Source organism: Cyprinus carpio, chromosome A7 (genome assembly GCF_018340385.1).
Source record: "Cyprinus carpio isolate SPL01 chromosome A7, ASM1834038v1, whole genome shotgun sequence".
Taxonomy (NCBI): domain Eukaryota; kingdom Metazoa; phylum Chordata; class Actinopteri; order Cypriniformes; family Cyprinidae; genus Cyprinus; species Cyprinus carpio.
Window position 1 is genome coordinate 17,545,167 of NC_056578.1, and position 22,021 is coordinate 17,567,187.

A 22,021-nucleotide genomic window follows, 5' to 3' on the forward strand; every position below is an offset into this window, starting at 1 on the left:
ATTTAATTTTTACTTTAATTTGTACTTTTGAAGTTTTAACTTTAACCTTTTTATACCTAATTTTTTAACTTTTTAAATTTTTTTTATTTCAGGCTTCTAAAATGTGGATTCAGAACAAGATGGATGAGTCCAAGCATGATATTCACTCTCAGGTGGATGCCATCACTGCCGGAACTGCCTCTGTGGTTAATCTTACTGCTGGTAAGGCCTTGGCCGTATTAAAATCTATTTAATTAGTAAGATGTTTCACAACACTTACTATATATATATTTTTTTTTCTTTCTTTCTTTCTCACTGTCAATACAAGAAAAAACCTTGACTGGTCTTTCAAAATTAAGAGCTTTAAGCTTCATCTGCGGTGCAGTGATTTGACTGAGTTTCCTATTCTTTTTCCCAGGGGACCCGACAGACACAGATTATACAGCAGTAGGATGTGCCATAACCACCATCTCCTCTAATCTGACGGAGATGTCAAAAGGTGTGAAGCTGCTGGCGGCTCTGATGGAGGATGAGGTGGGCAGTGGGCAGGACCTCATGAGGGCTGCCAAGACCCTCACTGGAGCTGTATCTGACTTGCTTAACGCTGTGGAGCCTACATCAGGAGAGGTGCGAGCAAAGAATGTGCTTCGATTTATCATTATCTATTTTCCCAAAATTTATATACGTAGGAATGCCATTTACATTTCTTTATGCACTATATGGTTTCATCTTGAGATACACAAATATGATTAAAATAATTATTTTTTTTTTTTTTTTTTTTTTTTTTATTTATGATTTTCTTAATTGTCAAAATGCAAAGCATTTTGGATTTAAAAAAAAAAAATTTTATTAGATACATTTTTTTTTTAAATTTCATTATTAAATTGAATCATAATTCAACTGACTTACACTGCCATCAACTCACCTTTATTTATATAGCACTTTATACTATACAGATTGTTTCAAAGCAGCTTCACAAGAAAATGACAATCAGTGATGCAAACCTCATCAAATATGGGACAAATTCAAATTCCGCTGCAAAGTAGCTCTACAAAGTCAATGTCATAATTCAGCACAAGTCAGTTCAATGTTGATACCGTAAAGATTTTGAGTGACATGCCTATGTTTAATGGTGTGTGTGGTTGTGTTTTCTCATGCAGCCGCGACAGACGGTTCTGACTGCAGCCGGCAGCATCGGTCAAGCCAGTGGAGATTTGCTTAGACAGATTGGAGAGAATGAAACAGACGAGCGCTTCCAGGTACGCAAGTGTCTTTTGAGGTAAAAGGTAGATTTGTGTTTTTATAGCCCTGAGCGTATGTGTGCGTGTGTTTTAGGATGTGCTAATGAACCTAGCTAAAGCCGTGGCTAATGCAGCAGCCATGATGGTTCTGAAGGCTAAGAACGTGGCGCAGGTTTCTGAAGACAGCGTCCTGCAGAACAGGGTTATTGCAGCTGCGACCCAGTGCGCCCTCTCCACTTCCCAACTAGTGGCCTGTGCCAAGGTGGAGTTCACATACACATGCTAATAGAGACTGATTTAAATAAACCTATGCATAACCTTTTTTCACTCATGTGTTTATTTTATCAGGTTGTGAGCCCTACTATCAGCTCCCCTGTGTGTCAAGAGCAGCTGATAGAAGCAGGGAAGCTGGTGGACCGTTCAGTGGAAGGTTGTGTGAAGGCCTGTTTGTCAGCTACCAGTGATGGAGAGCTTCTGAAGGCCGTCAGCGCAGCGGCTGGTATCGTCACACAGGCTCTCAGTGATCTCATCGCACACGTGAGGAACTACGCCACACGCGGGGAACCCATTGGACGCTACGACCAGGCCACGGACACCATCATGACAGTTACAGAAAGTATTTTCTGCAACATGGGTGACGCTGGTAAGATGAGTGCATCATATACACTATCATTCAAAAGTTTGGAGTTGATAAGGTTATTTTTAATAATTTGGAAAAGTATCTTATGCTCACCAAGGCTGCATTTTTCAGCATCATTACCCTGGTCTTCAGTGTCACATGATCCTTCAGAAATCATTTTAATATGCTGATCTTGTGTTCAAGAATCATTTCTTATTATAATAAATGTTAAAAACTGAAACGGTGATATTTGAATATTTATTTGAAATAAGTCTGTATAAATGTCTTTACTTTCATTTAAATTTAATGTGTCCTTTAAGAATAAATGTATTCACTAAAACTAAACAAAACAAAAACCTACTGACTCCAGTGTCAGTACAATGACTGGTAGTCTTACTTGTTTATTTATTTGCTTAGCTCCTCTATGCTTTGTAAAAGTAGAGATTTACTATTCTGTTCCATAGGTGAGATGGTACGACAGGCGCGGGTTCTTGCCCAGGCGACCTCTGACCTGGTGAATGCCATGAGATCAGATGCTGAGGTGGAAGTGGATGTGAACAACTCCAAGAAGCTCCTTGCGGCTGCCAAACTGCTTGCAGATGCCACTGCTCGAATGGTTGAGGCTGCAAAGGTGTGTTAGCAAATCTTGGCTCACATTAAAAACAGTATTTGACTATATGTTAACTCTCCAGTTTTCTATATCAGTAGATCTCAACTTTTTTTTGCTGTAATTCTGAGAAAACTGCTTGTTTTCTAACTTTAGTAAAAACTGATAAATTGATATTTAATCAACCATAATTATTTTTTGTTACTTAAGATGTTTCAAGAACTTTGTTTTTCAGTTTACATCTACATTAAAATTATAAAAAAACACACAAAATAGAGTTTGATTAATATTCACTATCTTCCAAAGGTTTGAGGTTAAAAGACTATCACATTGTTGCAGTAAACCTAAGAGTTAATTAACTTATTTATAATTAATTAACGAGTTAAAGTTTTCTCTCAATAAACTCCTAATTACTTCTTATTGATAGTAAGCAAGGCAGTTTTTCTAGTAGTTATGTTTAGGTTCTAGCGATCTAGAATATGGTCATGCAGAATAAGGCATTAATATGTGCTTTATAAGTACTAATAAACAGCTAATATGCTAGTAATATACATGCCAATAAGCAACTAGTTAATAGTGAATAGTGTTCCCTAATCTAAAGTGTTACCAAAAATTTGTTTTTTTTTATATTTTGTGTTTATAAAAAGTTTTTTATTATGTTTTTTTAAAACTTTTTTGTAGTTTTATTTGATTAAATAGTGGGCCCGACTCCAGGCCCCTGGTTGAGAACCACTGTCCTATATTATTAAACCTAGCTCATACAAATGCTTGAGTTTTTTTTTGAAAGTTGAAGACCTTTTTGCACTAATCACATTATTTTGAGCATCTTCGCTTTAGCATCTCTCTCTTTAATAATCTGGGATCTAATAGACAACCAGTAGACTTGGTACGTGTGTGTGTGTGTGTGTGTGTGTGTGTGTGTGTGTGTGTGTGTGTGTGTGTGTGTGTGTTTAGGGAGCTGCTGCATACCCTGAAAATGAAGACCAGCAGCAGAAGCTCCGGGAGGCTGCGGAGGGCTTGCGTGTGGCCACTAACGCTGCTGCACAAAACGCCATTAAGAAGAAACTCATAACAAGACTAGAGGTCAGTGACTTGCTTATGATTTTTATTATGAGAAAAGTAATTGAATTTAGACAGGATTGTGCGATCTAAGACAGTACAACACTACGCTGAATGTCTGCTTTAAATTTTTCCAGAACGCTGCTAAACAAGCTGCTGCTGCTGCAACTCAAACCATTGCAGCATCCCAGAATGCAGCAGCCTCTAACAAGAACTCTGCTGCCCACCAACAACTTGTTCAAACCTGCAGGGTTTGTATAAGTATTTGTTACAGAATTTCCAAAGTGTTAGTAATGTTAGTCCTACTGTTGTGTTTAGTGTATTCTGTATTATTGTGTTCATGTGGGTTAGGCTGTAGCTGACCATATTCCTCAGCTGGTGCAGGGTGTGAGGGGCAGTCAGGGGCAGCCAGAGGATGGTAGTGCCCAACTTGCCCTCATCATTGCCAGTCAGAACTTCCTTCAGGTAACCATCAATCCATTCACTGATGCTAATCACCTGTCACTCATCTGATAACATCACTATTCTTTAAAAGTGCTCTTTCAATACTAAAACCTCTAATTTCATGTTCCAGCCTGGAAATAAGATAGTGTCTTCAGCGAAGTCGTCTGTGCCGACTGTGACGGATCAGGCAGCAGCCATGCAGCTTGGACAGTGTGCAAAGAACCTGGCCACCTGCCTGGCTGAACTGCGCACTGCTGCACAGACGGTACTGAATCTGTCTTCTCCACACATGTCATTTATAAGTAGAAGATACAAAAGTTTTTTTTTTTTTTTTGGTACTACTGTAAAAGGACAGTTCACCCAAAAATGAAAATTCTGTAATTTCCTCACCCTATTGTCATTCCAAACCTTGATGACGTTCTTCTGTGGAAGGCAAAAGATATTTTGAAGAATGTGGTAAACTGTTTCGGTTCCCATTGACTTTCATTGTATGGACAAAAATAGAATGGAAGTCAATGGGAACCGAAACTGTCTGGTTACCGACATTCTTCAAAATATCTTCTTTTCTGTTATGTAACAGAAAAAAAAGAGTCATACATGTTTGGTGACATTTTTTTGACTGGACTATACCTTAATCAAATCCTGTCATGTGATATCTAGGCTCATGAGGCATGTGGCCCCATGGAGATCGACTGTGCCCTTATAGCTGTGCAGACACTGAAGAATGAACTCCAGGACGCTAAAATGGCAGCATCCGAGGGACATCTGAAACCTTTACCTGGGGAATCAGTGAGTTTAGTCCCATTTTATTATCAGTGATGCTATGATTATTTTGTCCTTGAAAAATAGACATATCAACTGTTATACGTTCATTTTGTGGTCTAATTTGTGTGGTTTAGTTGGAAAAATGCACTCAGGATTTGGGTGGCACATCTAAGGCTGTTGGTTCCTCAATGGCCCAACTGCTTACCTGCGCAGCACAGGGAAATGAGCATTACACAGGTAATACGCTCACCCTCATACACAACGCATTTATTTGGCTAAATGGGGACATGCCTTGCAGCTCCGTTGTTTTATGTAAAGCTAATTATAATTACTAATTTTAAAACAAACAAAATTACTAATTTTATTTATATTTGAGGATGTTCCTAAAGATAGATTTTGTCAAATTAAGTAAACTTCCAGGAACTGTTTTGTTCCTTTAAATATAGCTATGTTAACACAAACAAACATACATTCTGGTTCACACACACACATACACACACATATAAACTTCCAAACATGAACTGTATGTGTTCACAGGTGTAGCTGCCAGCGAAACTGCCCAGGCTCTTAAGACATTAGCACAGGCTGCGAGGGGTGTTGCTGCCACCACATCAGACCCTGCTGGAGCCGCAGCCATGCTGGATTCTGCTCGCGAGGTTATGGAAGGATCAGCTAAATTAATTTCTGAAGCCAGGGAGGCGCTGGTTGCTCCTGGTGATGCAGAGATACAACAGAGGCTAGCGCAGGTGAGGGGGGGAAGAGATGTCTTTTTTTTGTCTTTTTTTAATATTACATTAAATTGAATCATTTAGCAATTATTATTCAAAATATTAGCTTAGAAATTAGGAAATGCATGCATCATTTATCATTGAGGAGCCAGCAATGTTAGCAGTACCACAAAACTGAAATTCAAGAATAAACTACTTTTGATCAATTTAATGTTTCCTTACCGAAAGAAGTAATAATTTTATTTTTCTTAATATATATATATATATATTGATATGTATGTCTCTGTTTTGTGTGTTAGGTAGCAAAGGCTGTGTCCCACTCACTGAATGCATGTGTGAACTGTCTGCCTGGACAAAAGGATGTTGATATGGCTCTGAAAAGCATCGGTGAAGCCAGCAAAAAACTACTTGTAGAGACGGTGAGCTACAAACAAGGATTTTTTTTGTTTTTTGTCATCACCCAATGTGCTAAATGCTAATGCAAATTGATAAAAATGCTCCACAAATATTGTACCTTGAAAATTTGTTCTATCGCTTAATGAACACTCACTGTCCTCAATATAGTGCATGCAATTAATAAATGTACACAGTCCTCATGTGTTTGAGGTCGTTGAGTGTTGTTACTTTTTTTACATTTATTTTGATTTTTTTGCAGCTTCCTCCCTGCAGTAAGACCTTCCAGGAGGCTCAGAGTGACCTGAACCAGACTGCAGCCGATCTGAACCAGTCTGCAGGTGATGTGGTCCATGCCTCTAGAGGGACCACTTGCCGGCTTGCAGATGCTTCTGGAAAGTTCAGTGAGGACTTTGATGAGTTTCTGGATGCTGGTATTGAGATGGCTGGCCACACCCAGGTATTATGTGTAGAGCAGGATAGAACATGAGAATGTGAATAAGTCTTACTTTTCCTGAAATAATAAGTAATATTTGGTTGTTTTAGAGTAAGGATGATCAAATGCAGGTGATTGGGAATTTGAAGAACATCTCAATGGCCTCCAGTAAGCTGCTGTTGGCTGCCAAATCTTTATCTGTGGACCCTGCAGCAGGCAATGCAAAGAACCTGCTCACTGCTGCTGCCAGGTACTTCAGAACATGTGTATTCATGCATGTTTCATATATGCTGCTCTTCCTGTATTTGTAACTTCACTCTCCTGCGTTGTTTATTCAGAACGGTGACTGACAGCATCAATCAGCTGATTACACTGTGTACCCAGAATGCCCCAGGACAAAGGGAATGTGACAATGCTCTAAGAGAGCTTGAGGTATTATATACAAACAATGCATGCTATTAAGAATTTTCTTTTAATATTTAGAAAATTGGATATTGTTTCTTTTTTTTGGTTTACAGGCTGTTAGGGGCCTGCTGGATAACCCAAATGAGCCAGTCAGTGACCTCTCCTACTTTGACTGCATTGAAAGCGTCATGGAGAACTCTAAGGTAACAGAAACATAATTATTATTAACTATTAGAGGTTGGGCTTGGAATGCTATCCAGATCTGTATTGCAATTTTTTATTTAAACTTTTGATACAGTTACAAACAAAGAAACTTTTAACGTTTTACATGTTGTTTGAGCACCGAATCAGCTTATTAAAATGATTTCTGAAGAGTCATGTGCCAATGAAAACTGGAACAATCACTGCTGAAAATTCAGCTGCACAATCACAGGAATAAATTACATTTTAAAATGAATTAAAATATGAAGTGCTTGTTTAAAATTGTAAAAATGTTTCACAATATTAATGTTTTTATTGTATTTTTGAACAAGTAAATAGCCTTGGTGAGTGTAAGCGACTTTTTTCAAAACCATTAAAAAGTCTTAACTTACCCTACCCTTTTGAATGGTAGCTTACCTTATTACAAAAGTACATAATGGCGTTTGTAGTATAAGCATTTTCAGTGTGAATCTCACATACTAAATGGGCAAAATTGCTGTTAAGATGCTGAACTGGAAATATTCGTTTGGCATGTATATACAGTTAAAGGTAAGGTAAGCGATTTCAGAGAGGCTAGCAATAGCAAGCTAGCTTTGAAAGCTATAATAAAGCCATATCCAAAGCCATACCTCCTTCAAAACACATGAACGTGCGCAGGCAGACCAGAGGCTAACCAGCGACATGATGAGAGACGGCGTTGGTGGAAAGTTGAATGCAACACTGTCAAATTATCTCATGTCTAATTCACCGGTGAGAAAACATGATAATACAAAATGTATAATATTACAATAATGCTTTCGTTCCCGCACGGTCTGCAATAGCGTAACAGAATGCACTGATGGCATATCATGTCTGCGCAAACAGGGTGTGCAGAGGTAGGCAAATACATACATTGATAGGCAGGTAGGACAGCCTATAGTAGTCCTCGGACGGAGGGATATGATTGGATGATTTTATGGTCCTACACCTTCCATAGACGATAGAAATACATTTAAATACATTTAGACCACTTAACTTACTGATTGTTATCTGGATGTGAAGAGACTTTCAACCAGCATGACAAAAATGTTTTTGAACCAAATCATCTACCCTGCCTTTATGCGTTAATGCAAATCACTATTCATTAACTGATAACTAATCTGTAATCCATCTCTTTCTGATATGTAGATACTCGGTGAGTCTATGGCCGGGATCTCACATAACTGCAAGACAGGAGATGTTCCAGCGTTTGGAGACTGTGTGGGTGGAGCCTCTAAAGCTCTGTGTGGACTGACCGAAGCAGCTGGACAGGTAAGAAATTACCCGCTTTGTCCTTCCATGTCATACTTTGTGCACAACAATTATACATTTTTTACCTTTGAACACTTTGTCTTTGTGTATGTACTGATCACACTTGTTTTTTGTGTGTCATTAGGCTTCTTACCTAGTGGGTGTGTCTGACCCCAACAGCCAAGCCGGACATCCAGGCTTAGTGGATCCTATCCAGTTCGCTCGTGCTAATCAGGCAATCCGGATGGCTTGCCAAAATCTTGTTGACCCAGATAGTAGTCCTTCACAGGTAGTGTCAGACATCGGGCATGTAGTGTTTGGATTTAAGCCCAGAGCTTGTCTTTCTGCAACATCTTCATCTGCATTTTTAAGGCCAAAATTATAACACATGCATGTTGCAGGTGCTGTCAGCTGCCACCATTGTTGCTAAGCACACCTCAGCGCTGTGTAATGCTTGCCGACTGGCCTCTTCTAAGACTGCCAACCCTGTGGCTAAAAGACACTTTGTGCAGTCAGCCAAAGAAGTGGCCAACAGCACAGCCAGCCTGGTCAAAACAATCAAGGTTAAACCACTCCTCTTTATAAATGAATCCAACTTTTATCCACTCCAGTGACATCAAATGCTTGCTCTCTAACATCATTTCCCCTCTTCACTCTCCCACCATAGGCACTGGATGGAGATTTCTCAGAGGAAAACCGTGAGAAATGTCGTGTTGCAACAGCGCCGCTCATTGAAGCTGTTGACAATCTAACCACGTTTGCTTCCAATCCAGAGTTTGCTAGTGTTCCTGCACAGATAAGTCGAGAGGTATGAGGTTCTTATTCATTGGAATGTTATTCACAATTGTGTCCTTTTTGTTGTTAATTGTTTATATTTTGCTACTCACAATTTAGGGTTCAGCTGCACAGGAGCCAATCATCCAGTCAGCACGCTCCATGCTTGACAGTTCCACCCATCTTTTGAAGACTGCTAGGTCATTGGTTATGAACCCTAAAGATCCACCAACCTGGTCATTACTGGCGAGCCATTCACGCAACGTGTCGGACTCCATCAAGAGCCTCATCATGGCTATCAGGTAACATACAAATTCTCACATTTTTGTAGCTTGTGTGAAACATGCAGAATAAAAATGAGCTACTATGAATGTTCTTTTTTTTTTTAAATAATTTCCAAATTTTAGAAATTGATCATGTGATTTATATTACAGGGATAAAGCCCCTGGCCAGAAGGAATGTGACTCCGCCATTGAAAATATCAATAAATGCATCCGAGATATTGAGCAGGCCTCTCTTGCAGCTGTCAGCCAAAATCTTTCTCGTAGAGACGAAGTTTCTTATGAGGTAAAGTTTCACCTCTGTATTTTCTGTAGTATTTTTCTGGAAAATCTCCAAGTTAATGTAGAAACAACATAAAGATGGTACATTTTAAATTCTATTTTCTTTTAATGGCATCTTTTTACTAGGTACTATGAATGAAGGTAAGTATCACTGAAACTGTTGCCTCAATCACATTTTTTTCCAATTTCTAATGATACAATTATTTATATTTAACTGCTATTTAACATTGAAGTAACATTGAAAGCAATCATTTTAAACATTTAATTGGCAGAACATCAAAAATTAGAACTTTAATTAAAGTTCACTTAAATGAAATTTTCACATAAACTCATTATAATAAATGTCACATTTAGATGTGGCTTTAATATACTGTAGTGTGTTGTACTTAGTATATATAGTAATATAGTGATGTTTTATCTCCGTCAATATCAGTTCTCTTTGAATGAAAGCTGTTGGTTCATTTTTCCCCACATAATAAGAAAATTACTAGATAAAACATTTTGTAGCAATATTTTTATGTGTGGATAGAAAAATTAAAGTGTTTTTTTCTAACTGGGAGTCTTGAACTATTGTATGTTTCAGGCTTTGCAGGAGCAGTTAACATCATCTGTTCAGGAGGTGGGTCACCTGATTGAGCCGATTTCCACTGCAGCAAAAGGAGAAGCAGCCCAGCTGGGACATAAGGTGACTAAAGTTGTAGACCCTTTACAGTCTAAAAGTATTTGTCATTATAGTTTTCAACCCTGATGCATGCCATAAGTATTAACTCCAACCTACGTCTGTCCCTCAGGTCTCTCAGTTGGTCAGTTACTTCACTCCTCTGGTCTCAGCTTCTATGGGCATGGCATCCAAAATCTTGGATCATCAGCAGCAGATGAACCTTCTGGATCAGACCAAGACTCTAGCTGAGTCTGCTCTACAAATGCTGTACGCTGCCAAAGAAGGTGGTGGAAACCCGAAGGTACTTCTTTCATTCATATGTGTGTTTTCTACATATAATTTCAATCTTTCAACAGATTCATTAACTCATTTGTCTTCAGGCGGCTCATACCCATGATGCCATAGCAGAAGCTGCACAGTTAATGAGGGAAGCTGTTGATGATCTCTTGCTGACGCTGAATGAAGCTGCAAGTGAGGTTGGCATGGTCAGCGGCATGGTGGATTCGATTGCTGATGCCATGGGCAAAGTAATAACCCACATATTTTCACATTATAAACTGCCTTGATATGCTTTATAATTCCATTAAATAAAAAATATTTGACATTTTAAATGTTTTGCATTTTTTAAGCCGTGTAAAACCTTTCAGTGGTCTTGTCATCCTGTAGTTAGGTGAAGGTACCCCACCAGAACCAGAAGGTTCATTTGTGGAATATCAGACCACCATGGTGAGATACTCCAAAGCTATTGCTGTCAGTGCACAGGAGATGGTAAGCAATCATAGTTTTCTACATTTTATGTGTTTCATATATATATTTCTTCATATCATAATGATTTATTAATGGACTTTAGTGTCCAATTTCATGGTATTCCAACATTCTCTCCCTTAGATCACTAAATCAGTGAGTGCTCCGGAGGATCTGGGCAGTTTGGCATCTCATATCACTGCAGACTACAGCCAGCTTGCCGTTCAGGGACGTCTGGCTGCCTCTACTGCTGAACCAGAGGAGGTAACCTACATACAAATGCACGGTCACTCTCTGTATTTCTCTCTCTCACACACACACACACACACACTCTCACACACACACATGCTGACCCTTGTGTTTGTTGGTGATTGTAGATTGGCGTCCAGATAAAGACACGAGTGCAGGAACTGGGGCATGGCTGTATTGTGCTCGTTCAGAAGGCTGGAGCACTGCAGATCAGTCCATCTGACTCGTTCACCAAGAGAGAACTTATTGAGTGTGCACGAACTGTCACTGAGAAGGTATTGAAATGCACAACACACCCTAATGATATGCATTACACACAGCTTCCTGTCTTGAGAGGTTTTTTTTTTCTTTTAATGGTTTAATTTTTTTAATGGTTTATTTTCTGTAGGTGTCCATGGTGCTCTCAGCATTGCAAGCTGGTAATAAGGGCACTCAAGCCTGTATCACTGCAGGCAGTGCTGTGTCAGGCATCATCGCTGACCTGGACACCACCATTATGTTTGCTTCTGCTGGCACACTCAATGCTGAGAACGATTCAGACTCCTTCGCTGATCACAGGTATCACACAAATATATAGTACAATGGGGTAATTTACAGTCTGCAGACATTGGTGATGTACTGAAATTAAAATTATTGGCAGAAATCAAACATTTTGGACACATTGGTCCAAAAAATAAAATAAAATATTCTGAAAGCAGAACAATAATAATAATTATATATAGTCATGCGATATGGTAATGATATTGCGTTTATACAACAGTTCGACAGCATGGGTGCGTAAATACATAAGAAACAACAATGGAGTGTCTTTAAAGGGATAGTTCACCCAAAAATGAAAATGACCCAAAGATTTATTCACCTCCAAGGCATCCTAGGCATGTCTGACATTCCTCTTTCAGACGAACACATTCTGAGTTATATTGGACATTGTCCTGTCTGTTCCAATCTGTATAATTGCAGGGAATGGTGCCCCTGTTTCTGAATCCGAAAAAAAAGTATCCATCCATCATAAATCTACTCAACACAGCTCTGGGGTGTTAATAAAGGCCTTCTGAAGCAAAACATTGCGTTGGTTGTCGATTCTTAAAATTTTTTAAACTGTAATGTCCAGCTTCCAGTCGCTCAAGCAGGCGCGTTCACAACAAGGCGGTCGGGCGTATGACGCAGGTGTAACGAAAGGTGCAACATAAGATCCGGGGAGAAGACTGTAGTCTCACAAGAACCAAGTTTTGTTTACACCACAGGAAACCATGTGAACAAGTAAAATGTGTCAGTTTTAATTAAAATGGTGTGTCAAATTCGTGTCAATAACCAGGATGTTTAAATAAGTTTGTGACAGGTGTTTTGTTTTGCTTTCTCTGTGCATCTGCGTTCGTCACTCTCTCTCCAGATCTTATATTGTGCCTCTGTTACACCTGCGTCATATGCTCAACCAACTTGTTGTGAACACGACTGCTTGAATGACAAAGCTGGACAGTACAGTTTATAAAGTTTTAAGAATCTATATTTTTCTTAAACTAATGCATCATTTCGCTTCAGAAGGCCTTTATTAACACCTTGGAGCCGTGTGGAGTAGTTTTATGATGGATGGAGACTTTTCGGATTCAGAAACAAGGGCACCATTCACTGCAATTAAACAGACTGTGAACAAACAGGACAATGTCGAATATAACTGAAAAATATTCATCTGAAAGAGTCGTGTCAGATATGCCTGAGGGTGCCCTGAAGGTGAGTAAATCTTGGACTAATTTTCGTTTTTAGGGTGAACTATCCCTTCAAATACCCTCTTTTGCCAGAACTACTTCCATCCATCACAGATTCAAATTTTAAGTTGACAGTTTTAACAGCTGAGCCCAAACCTCCGTTACTAATTTGAAAGTGCCACTTTAGAACTAGTAACGGAGGAACGTTGAGTTGCTTCATTGAAAACTTTTTGTACTACTGCATTAAAAGCTCACTGCATTATGTAGAGTAGAGTATTATAAGAGAGACATGGACTGAGGGAGTGTGATTAATTCAATTTTCAATTCAATTCAAGTTTATTTCACAATACAAATTGTTGCAAAGCAGCTTTACAGAAAATTTTATATATATATATATATATATATATATATATATATATATATATATATATATATATATATATATATATATATATATTTAGGCAGAAATCTATTTTATATATTTTACCTATTTTATATATTGACTTTATTAATATATTTATTTTGAATTTTTTATTGATTGCATTTATTTGTATATTTTATAATTTGCTCTATTAGGTGAGAAGAAAGAGACTGGGTAGTAATACTAGAAACATGGGACAACACAGGAGATCCAGTTGACCAGCCAGAATTATGTATTAAAGAATAATGCTAACAAATACCTATGCAAGAAGGCACCATATGAAATCATTCATATGTACATAAGCATTATAATCAAACTTGTATCATTTATGTATTCTCTCTCTCTCTCTCTCTCTCTCTCTCTCTCTCTCTCTCTCTCTCTCTCTCTCTCTCTTTGTATTAGAGAGAATATTCTGAAGACAGCCAAAGCGCTGGTGGAGGACACCAAGAACCTTGTTTCAGGTGCAGCATCAAGTCAAGAGAAGCTGGCCCAGGCCGCCCAGTCTTCTGCCAAGACCATCACTGACCTTACAGATGTGGTGAAATTGGGAGCGGCCAGCATTGGCCCGGATGACCCAGAAACACAGGTGAGAGCCATGGAGAAAGCGATGAGGACAGAGGAGAAGTCAAACACAGGGATTTGCCAGCAGCCGGTGGTAAGTCATCTTTCTGGAATGTGCATGTTATTGTCATTCATCTCCTCGTAGGTGGTGCTGATCAACGCAGTGAAGGATGTTGCTAAAGCTTTAGCTGAGCTCATTAGTGCCACCAAGTGTGCAGCAGGAAAAGCAGCAGATGACCCCTCCATGTTCCAGCTTAAGAGTGCAGCCAAGGTACGACAGTCAAAAACACTTCTGCATAAATATTACTCTCCCTTTTCCATCCTACCTCAAGAGCACAGAACTTGGTAAGAAACACTTCATCTAGGCAAATAGCTGTTATATATTTGTCTCTGAAACTGTAATCTCCCAGTTGTCCTCCAGAAATCTGGCTGCACGGATGGAAATGTCTCCTAACTCAGATATGAGTAAAAGTGTTCTGGTGAGAAGCTCATTCCAGTGTGTGCCATTAATCAGATTATTAATTAATGAGAAAATTAATGTTTTCTTCTTCATCAGCTACTATAATTCCCATTGCACACTTAGTCCCAAATATTTTACAATAAAATGAACGACATGCTCTATTATTGGCATACTTCTGCATGAGTTTGGAGTCCTTCATTTTTTTTAAGGAATGAAATAAATGGTAATTTTACCAGATTAACCTTAGATCATTGTTATTTTAGGATTATTTATGTACTGTTATAGTATTTATTGATATTTTGGCTTTTATTTATTTTTATTTTATATTTTTTTTTTTCAGTCAACGAAACCAATATGTCTTTATAAATTGAAAGGATAGGAGAAAATAGGTCTAAAAATGTCTGGTTTTCAAAGGCAGATATGTTTGCAATAGTGAATTTTGCCATCAGATGTTCTTCTGTAAAAGTTCAATTAATGTTCACAGAGGATGTGGTGTTTTCAGATGTGAAATGTAAATGTATGCCTTATGTTTGTGTGTTCAGGTTATGGTAACTAATGTAACATCCTTACTGAAAACGGTGAAGGCTGTGGAGGATGAGGCTTCAAGAGGAACCAGAGCTCTGGAAGCCACTATTGAGTGCATCAAACAGGAACTCACAGTAAGTTGAACACACAAGAAAACGGTGTAGGCACTTTTTGTGTGTGTGTGTTAAGGCAGTCTCACACAGGACGAGAAGCGCAGCACCGTGTCTAGAACAATTCGTAAAACAAGTACAACATGACGTAGCTGGGCGCTGGGCTTCTCGTCCGGTGTGACTGCCTTTAATCATCAGGCATTAGGGCAGTCGTGGCCTAATGGTTAGAGAGTTGGACAAATTCTGAGTATGGGTCATCATACTCGGCCACACATCACTTCACTCATCAGGTCTTTAAACTGACCTTAATTTTGACCTGTGTTTTGTACAAATCGTGCTCAAATATATACAAGTGTGGTGACAAAACAATTTAATGAACAATTGTCGTCATCAGTTGTTTCAATCTAAAGAAGCCCCTGAGAAATCAACCACTCCGGAGGAGTTCATTCGCATGACAAAGGGCATCACTACGGCAACCGCCAAAGCAGTTGCAGCAGGAAATTCTGCTAGACAGGAAGATGTCATCTCCACAGCGAACCTCAGCCGCAAGGTCATAGCTGATATGCTGATCACATGCAAGGTGTGTGTGCATGTACTTGTGTCCATCTGTGCTTTTTCATCTATGGATTAGCGAAGGTGTTTTTGATGTGGACTTTCATAATGGGCTTTAATAATTTCCCCCTCAGCAAGCGGCGTATCATGAGGAAGTAAGTGAGGAGGTCAGAAACAGAGCTCTGTTATACGGCACTGAATGTACCAATGGATATATAGACCTCCTAGAACATGTCCTACAGGTACAAACACAGTCATTTACACACATAATGCATCTGCATGGTGCTTTGATGGTCCGTTTGTTCAGGGTTGGTCTTAACCAGAACTCTTTCTGTGCATATATGTATTTCAGGTCTTACAAAAGCCAACAGGTGATCAGAAACCAAAACTGGTGATGTTCTCTAAAAAGGTTGCTGCAGCTGTCACTGAACTGATTCAAGCAGCAGAGGCCATGAAAGGTAAGAGATATTTCATAACACACACCTTCACTAAGACAAAAACATGCTCACTCCGTGTAGTTTGGAGATATACTGTGCTGAGTAAAGTTTCCTGTCTTTCCTGTCTCACTCAAGATGAGGGTGAGTACCACAAGATGCCAGTAAAAAATTATTCCGTATTTCCAATCATCATTTAGAACCTTTTCTTATTTAACCACATTTGTGTCTTGTTTATTTGTTTTGCGGTGTTTCATTTGTGTTCAGCTCTGTGACAAAATTAATTACTCTCAGGCTTGATTTGTTTTAAAAAACACTATCCATTTCCTGTTCACCTGACACATGTTTCAGTTATTACAGCATGCCTGTGATAATTCCAGGCCTTGCCAAACATTAGTTAAGTGTGTGTATTGTGTGTGTAGGCACTGAATGGGTTGACCCTGAGGATCCTACTGTGATCGCTGAAACGGAGTTATTGGGAGCTGCAGCCTCAATCGAAGCAGCAGCCAAGAAACTTGAGCAGCTCAAACCAAGAGCCAAACCAAGGGTAATGTGCATGGCTTAATACACTCTTTAAAGACTTCGCTAAATTGACATATTGAAAGGGCACTGTGCAGTGCTCTGCGATATTGGCATTTATATGTAATGTAATGTAATATGTGAACACTTGTGGTCAAAGGTTTAGAATAATTAAGATTTTTGTGATGTTTTTGAAAGAAGTCTCCTTTTTCTTACCAAAGCTGCATTTTAACATAAAAAGCTGAATTTTCAGCAGTCATTACTTCAGTCTTCAGTGTTACTTGATCCTTCAGAATTCATTCAGAATTTTTATTTCAATGTAATTTATTATAATAGAAAGCAGTTCAAAATATTTACTTTTTTCTGTATTTTTTTGAGTGAGAATACAAGACTTATAAAAATAATAATGTTTAATTACAAAATGTGACCAGTAGTGTATTTATGTATATTGTTATTATATACTATACTATAGTGGTTTTTTTGGTATATTTATATTTAGGTTTGTATGTATATTTATATTTATATTTTTATTTTTATATATAATTTAAATATAATAAATAAGTAGCTGCAAAAGACTGTAAAATATTTATTATTTATTATTTATATATATATATATATATATATATATATATATATATATATATATATATATATATATATATATAATATATTACATAGGGAACCAATTTCTTATTAACTCTTCAAGATATAACCGCTGTATTTTTCAGTTTCTTTCAATTTTTTTTTTCCAGCAAGCTGATGAGAGTTTAGACTTTGAAGACCAGATACTTGAGGCAGCCAAATCTATTGCTGCAGCAACCAGCGCTCTTGTAAAATCAGCTTCAGCAGCTCAGAGAGAACTCGTAGCCCAGGGCAAGGTAAGAAAACATAGCGTAAGCCATAAAAATGTTTATTAATCAGTCCGTAAAATGATTATTAATAGCAACCATTCCTTGACTTTATGTACTCCGTTTTAAAAAAAATCATAATGGCCATCTTTTTCCTTCCTGAAGGTGGGAGCCATACCTGCCAATGCTGTGGATGATGGACAGTGGTCCCAAGGTCTAATATCTGCTGTAAGTCCTTAAGCATTAAAAAGTGCCAATAAAATGTTATCATGTTATGTTCCTAACTTCTCTGTTTGCTAACTGTTGCAGGCACGCATGGTTGCCGCAGCAACCAGTAACCTCTGTGAGGCAGCGAATGCATCTGTCCAAGGTCATGCCAGTGAAGAAAAGCTTGTCTCTTCTGCCAAACAAGTGGCTGCTTCCACTGCACAGCTGCTGGTGGCCTGCAAGGTTAAAGCTGAGCAAGATTCAGAGGCTATGAGGAGGCTACAGGTAACACACAGTTACATTAATTCTGATATTTTAAATACTAACTGCACTGTACATGTTTTATTACTTAAATTTCTGTATTCATTGAACATGTATTTCATAGGCATATTTCTTGAACTTCTTATGTGTCATCTGCAGGCTGCAGGCAATGCTGTGAAACGGGCCTCTGACAGTCTGGTTCGAGCGGCCCAGAAAGCTGCTTTCAACAAGACTGATGATGATAATGTGGTGGTCAAGACCAGGTTTGTTGGGGGAATCGCTCAGGTAGGATTTACAGGCTGAATTCCATCTATGGTTGATTCAATAAATATTTAATAATATTTTATTTCAATTAAAAATGAATAAATTATATTTATATAGACAGCGAATTGCGCATAAGTATGCAATGCAATGCAAAAAAAAAAGAAAAAAAATGTATATATATATATATATATATATATATATAATTAGGCTTTATTCAGTTCATATTTCATTTGTGTTGTGCTTTGTCTGTTTGGCCCAGATTATTGCTGCTCAGGAGGAGATGTTGAGGAAGGAGAGGGAACTGGAAGAGGCTCGTAAGAAGCTGGCACAGATCAGACAACAGCAGTACAAGTTCCTGCCAAGTGAACTCCGAGAGGATGAGGACTAAACAGAAATTCTGGCTTCCCTTTGATCAATTTCTCCACCATTTGTGTTTGCCTTCAGGACACAGATGAACTTCTCTATCGCGCAGTCCAAGCGACACCTTCTGAATTGATAAAGGGTTATTGATTCAGTGAATTTTTAAATATTTAAACTCTTGAACATTTCAAACGGTGACCGTCTTGTTTCATGCCTCCTCCACACCCTAATGAAGAAGCTTTGAAATTCTGGCATGAATCTGAACTTGTGAATGTGTGCATGAAGATTTTGGAAGCACATAACTGTGTGCTCAGAACAGCCAGAATTACACGTTTGAGACTGTCTTGAGGAAGAAATACATGAACTCTGTTCGTTCTCATTTATTAAAACAAAGCATTTTTAGGGTTTCAAACAAGGTGCAGACTTTAATATTTACATCATTTAAAGTCAAGATGAAAAGAAACCTGACTGTTAGAGACTCCAGTTGAATGTTTAACATTTGTACATTTTTAATGGTGAGATACTTTTTTTATGCTTCATTTTCATTGCTTCAAAGTACGCAAAGTATACAAATAAACTATATTTATATAGACAAACAAAAGTGAGTAAATGTGCAAAGTCTAAAATGCATCTGCTCCACTGAATTATTCTTGCTGCCCATGTGCATTATGAGAATGTAATGACGGGATGTGATTCATGTATTAAATCTGGAGAAAGAGCATACTAACCTCACAAGTACTGTGGAAGTTACACCTCTAACCCCCTAAAACCTTTAAAAAAAATTGACGTTATACGAAGCAAAATATTGAATAAAATCCAAATACTGAATGTATGCTCAGTTATAAAATAATTGCTTCTGTTTGTTGTCTGTGGGATATACATTCAAAAAGACAGGGCTGAATGAATGTGTTGCACTTCACTTAATGCAGAGCCAGACATACTGTAACTCGAACATTTATACATGAGACTTTTCTTCTCATACTGAAATTCCTGGCCACTACAGTATTTTACAGTGCTGTTTGTAGCTGCTTTGAGTGATTTTCGCACGTCCTTTACATTTTCAAAGCCATTTGATGCTGGTATGACGTTCTCATTTTTAGCCTTATGCTCTAGCATGTGACTTTTATGCTTGTATTTTGGTCATATGCAACCCTGGAAATCTGTTCTCAGTGCTTTATTTCTTTATCACAACAAGTCTTCTGTCTCTGGCTTTATGTACATTTAGTTTCAGTGCCTTAGTTTATCATTGTCAAATGAACGTATGAGTTCTCTGACTGTAGGAGACTTGATCAGGTGTCTATATTCTGGCGTGCATTCACCATAGTGTGTGTGTGTGTGTGTGTGTGTGTGTGTGTGTGTTTGTTGAAGCAAAGTTGTTGCTAATCTGTTACTACCTTTGTGCTCTATGATGCTCAGAGTTAGAAGGGTACATGTTGGAGTTTGGAAATTACTGCAACAAGTCTTTATCATAAAGCGGCCTACGAAACTCACTTTAAGCAGTTCCCCCAGATATAGATCTGCCTGGAAAGTGTGTCTGCTTCATGTTGCTGTAAATGTATATGGCTTATAAACAAATATATGTATGCTAAGACAGCACATACTGTACTGCATTTCTTATGCATGCTCAATTACATTTAATGGCAGAGTTGCAAAATGATCAACGTTGCTAGCTCATGCATTGTTTAGACGACTAAAGAAGAGCGTAAAATATTGAGAAAGTCCTAAAAGTGACTCTGCTTTTCGAGAACCAATTGACTTGTTTATTTGTGGGTGTCTTTGAGCGATTGCTTGCAAGAGCATTGCAATAAAGGAAGTTACACATGTAAAGCTTCTGCCTGTGGAAGAACATTTTAACATAAAATAAAGGGTTTCAAAGTATAGTTCTCTTCAAATTATGTTCATTTTCGTATAGAATGTTTTTCTTGTACCTTGCCTGAATTAAAATTGGCAATGAAACCATGAAATAGAAATTTCTGGTTGTGCACTGAACAGTGTTTGAGAGGTATCTATTGCAATAAAAAAAATATATGTGTTTTTTTTTTTTTTTTTTTTTTTTTGAGGTTTCCTCTTATATGATATACTGGAGAATTGACTTTCACAAAAACATTATTTATTTTTTATTTCTTCATTGATTGAAGTTGTATATTATAAAAACACTTGGGCCTCAGGTACCTGTCACTTCCCTTAACTAGTTTAATCACTTTAATAAATACTAATATTATTAATAATCAATATTAATTTTATTTGTATTCATACTTTATTCATTCAGTATAATTTTAAATGCTGTGACGCATACTGGTAAGTGTAGTATCATAAAAATTAGTAGTAAAGTTGTAAAAAGTAATATCAAATATAGATGGCTTCTGAGAGGCTATGGTATAGCTACCTGCTAATAATAACCATTTAAAATGTGTTCATCTAAAAAGGATGCCAAATACTCAGTTTTAGTATAAATTTTAATAGTTCTTTTTGAGACAAGGAGAAATATTTTGCTAGCTTGCCTTTACTGAGTTTGAGTTTGGGTTAATGCTCTACACAGTCATCTCGAAGTATAAATATAGTCTCAATTTAGAAGGTTATAAATCTCTTGCAAGATGCCAAATAGAAGCAAGTTTGCCTTCTAGGTACCTTCTCCCCATATAGTAATACGCTGTGATATTTGCATACATTTAAATTGGTACTTACTTTACATCTCAGTGATTTGTTAAAGTGAGTGACACAAACATTGTCTTGTTCATTTAAAGCATAGTACTCCGTGTTTTGTTCCTTTCTGCAGTTATGCTGTTATTCTGAGCTATTCTTTACGATTGTGAACTGAGATGGAATAATCTGGCACTATAGATCAGTTCAGTATGACGGTACTGCACTAAGCTCAAGCTGACTGTCCCTTTAAGCCACTGGTCTTTGGCATGGGGGTAGGGCAGAGGTAGTATGTCTTAGTCAGCATGAGGGTATGGGGCTATATTGGGTGGGATCACATACTCAGGGAGGTGCTAATTTTAGTCCCCTGTGGGGAGATGGTCATAGCAGATATGCATGTTTTAAGATTTACAGTTGGTACAATAAGAGTTGAAATTAGTTTGGCAAGTAGAGCTGTCAAATTTCCTCAAACAGTAGATGTTTTCAAACAGAAGTTTCAAGCATTAGACCGTCTGTATAATTTCTGTGGCAAAGGACGAGAAGGATTGTGTTTGTTTATATGTTAAATGTGGGATATTTCTTGAGCCAACATAATGGATTTAATTCCATTACACCATTATAGTTGCTCTGCTCTCTCAGTTAGCCTGTCAGTTTTACCAGTTTTCATTAGTACTACATTTTAATTTTGCAGCTTTCTGTAAATTATATTGCTCCAAATTACAGCATTCAAATGCTACAGAATAGTCCTAACAAAGGTATATGGCCTGTTTAGCAGCATTCAGAAAATCTTGAAGTTGAATCAGAAGTATTTAACAGGTTGAGGTGCCAGGCATAAGTGCATTGTTGAAAGGTTTTCCCCAAGAGGAAGCTTTGCGCGTCTGCTTGAATGTCTCCGGCTATAACACATTACCCTGATCATTCTGAAAGACTAACTGCAGAAAAGCAGTGAGGAAAAGAATGAAACTAGACTACACTTTTAGAAATCAAGGTTCTTTATTGGTGTCTATGGTTCTGTGACC

General features: G+C 37.9%; 1 protein-coding gene across 6 annotated transcripts in view; it reads left to right on the forward strand.

The window, feature by feature from the left end:
- Window positions 1-20,240, forward strand: part of LOC109064592 (talin-2-like) — a 45,200-nt gene extending 24,960 nt beyond the window's left edge. For 3 of the 6 annotated variants that reach the window (XM_042760024.1, XM_042760023.1, XM_042760025.1), the window contains 45 exons: window positions 93-201; window positions 398-606; window positions 1,140-1,238; window positions 1,315-1,482; window positions 1,569-1,863; window positions 2,304-2,470; window positions 3,401-3,529; window positions 3,643-3,756; window positions 3,857-3,970; window positions 4,080-4,214; window positions 4,610-4,738; window positions 4,849-4,951; window positions 5,252-5,460; window positions 5,742-5,861; window positions 6,098-6,295; window positions 6,382-6,521; window positions 6,610-6,703; window positions 6,790-6,879; window positions 8,045-8,167; window positions 8,292-8,435; window positions 8,548-8,709; window positions 8,814-8,954; window positions 9,041-9,222; window positions 9,355-9,487; window positions 10,067-10,168; window positions 10,275-10,445; window positions 10,525-10,671; window positions 10,811-10,912; window positions 11,033-11,152; window positions 11,266-11,412; window positions 11,526-11,695; window positions 13,664-13,847; window positions 13,968-14,093; window positions 14,233-14,301; window positions 14,825-14,941; window positions 15,312-15,497; window positions 15,604-15,711; window positions 15,822-15,927; window positions 16,042-16,047; window positions 16,326-16,450; window positions 17,175-17,300; window positions 17,436-17,498; window positions 17,580-17,762; window positions 17,898-18,023; window positions 18,262-20,240. In XM_042760024.1, coding sequence (XP_042615958.1) covers window positions 93-201; window positions 398-606; window positions 1,140-1,238; window positions 1,315-1,482; window positions 1,569-1,863; window positions 2,304-2,470; window positions 3,401-3,529; window positions 3,643-3,756; window positions 3,857-3,970; window positions 4,080-4,214; window positions 4,610-4,738; window positions 4,849-4,951; window positions 5,252-5,460; window positions 5,742-5,861; window positions 6,098-6,295; window positions 6,382-6,521; window positions 6,610-6,703; window positions 6,790-6,879; window positions 8,045-8,167; window positions 8,292-8,435; window positions 8,548-8,709; window positions 8,814-8,954; window positions 9,041-9,222; window positions 9,355-9,487; window positions 10,067-10,168; window positions 10,275-10,445; window positions 10,525-10,671; window positions 10,811-10,912; window positions 11,033-11,152; window positions 11,266-11,412; window positions 11,526-11,695; window positions 13,664-13,847; window positions 13,968-14,093; window positions 14,233-14,301; window positions 14,825-14,941; window positions 15,312-15,497; window positions 15,604-15,711; window positions 15,822-15,927; window positions 16,042-16,047; window positions 16,326-16,450; window positions 17,175-17,300; window positions 17,436-17,498; window positions 17,580-17,762; window positions 17,898-18,023; window positions 18,262-18,390 — 6,120 coding nt within the window. In that variant the 3' untranslated portion in view covers window positions 18,391-20,240. The remainder of the gene's footprint in view (window positions 1-92; window positions 202-397; window positions 607-1,139; window positions 1,239-1,314; window positions 1,483-1,568; window positions 1,864-2,303; window positions 2,471-3,400; window positions 3,530-3,642; window positions 3,757-3,856; window positions 3,971-4,079; window positions 4,215-4,609; window positions 4,739-4,848; window positions 4,952-5,251; window positions 5,461-5,741; window positions 5,862-6,097; window positions 6,296-6,381; window positions 6,522-6,609; window positions 6,704-6,789; window positions 6,880-8,044; window positions 8,168-8,291; window positions 8,436-8,547; window positions 8,710-8,813; window positions 8,955-9,040; window positions 9,223-9,354; window positions 9,488-10,066; window positions 10,169-10,274; window positions 10,446-10,524; window positions 10,672-10,810; window positions 10,913-11,032; window positions 11,153-11,265; window positions 11,413-11,525; window positions 11,696-13,663; window positions 13,848-13,967; window positions 14,094-14,232; window positions 14,302-14,824; window positions 14,942-15,311; window positions 15,498-15,603; window positions 15,712-15,821; window positions 15,928-16,041; window positions 16,048-16,325; window positions 16,451-17,174; window positions 17,301-17,435; window positions 17,499-17,579; window positions 17,763-17,897; window positions 18,024-18,261) is intronic. The other 3 variants (XM_042760026.1, XM_042760027.1, XM_042760028.1) reach the window with 3 other exon arrangements.
- Window positions 20,241-22,021: the final 1,781 nt, after the last annotated feature.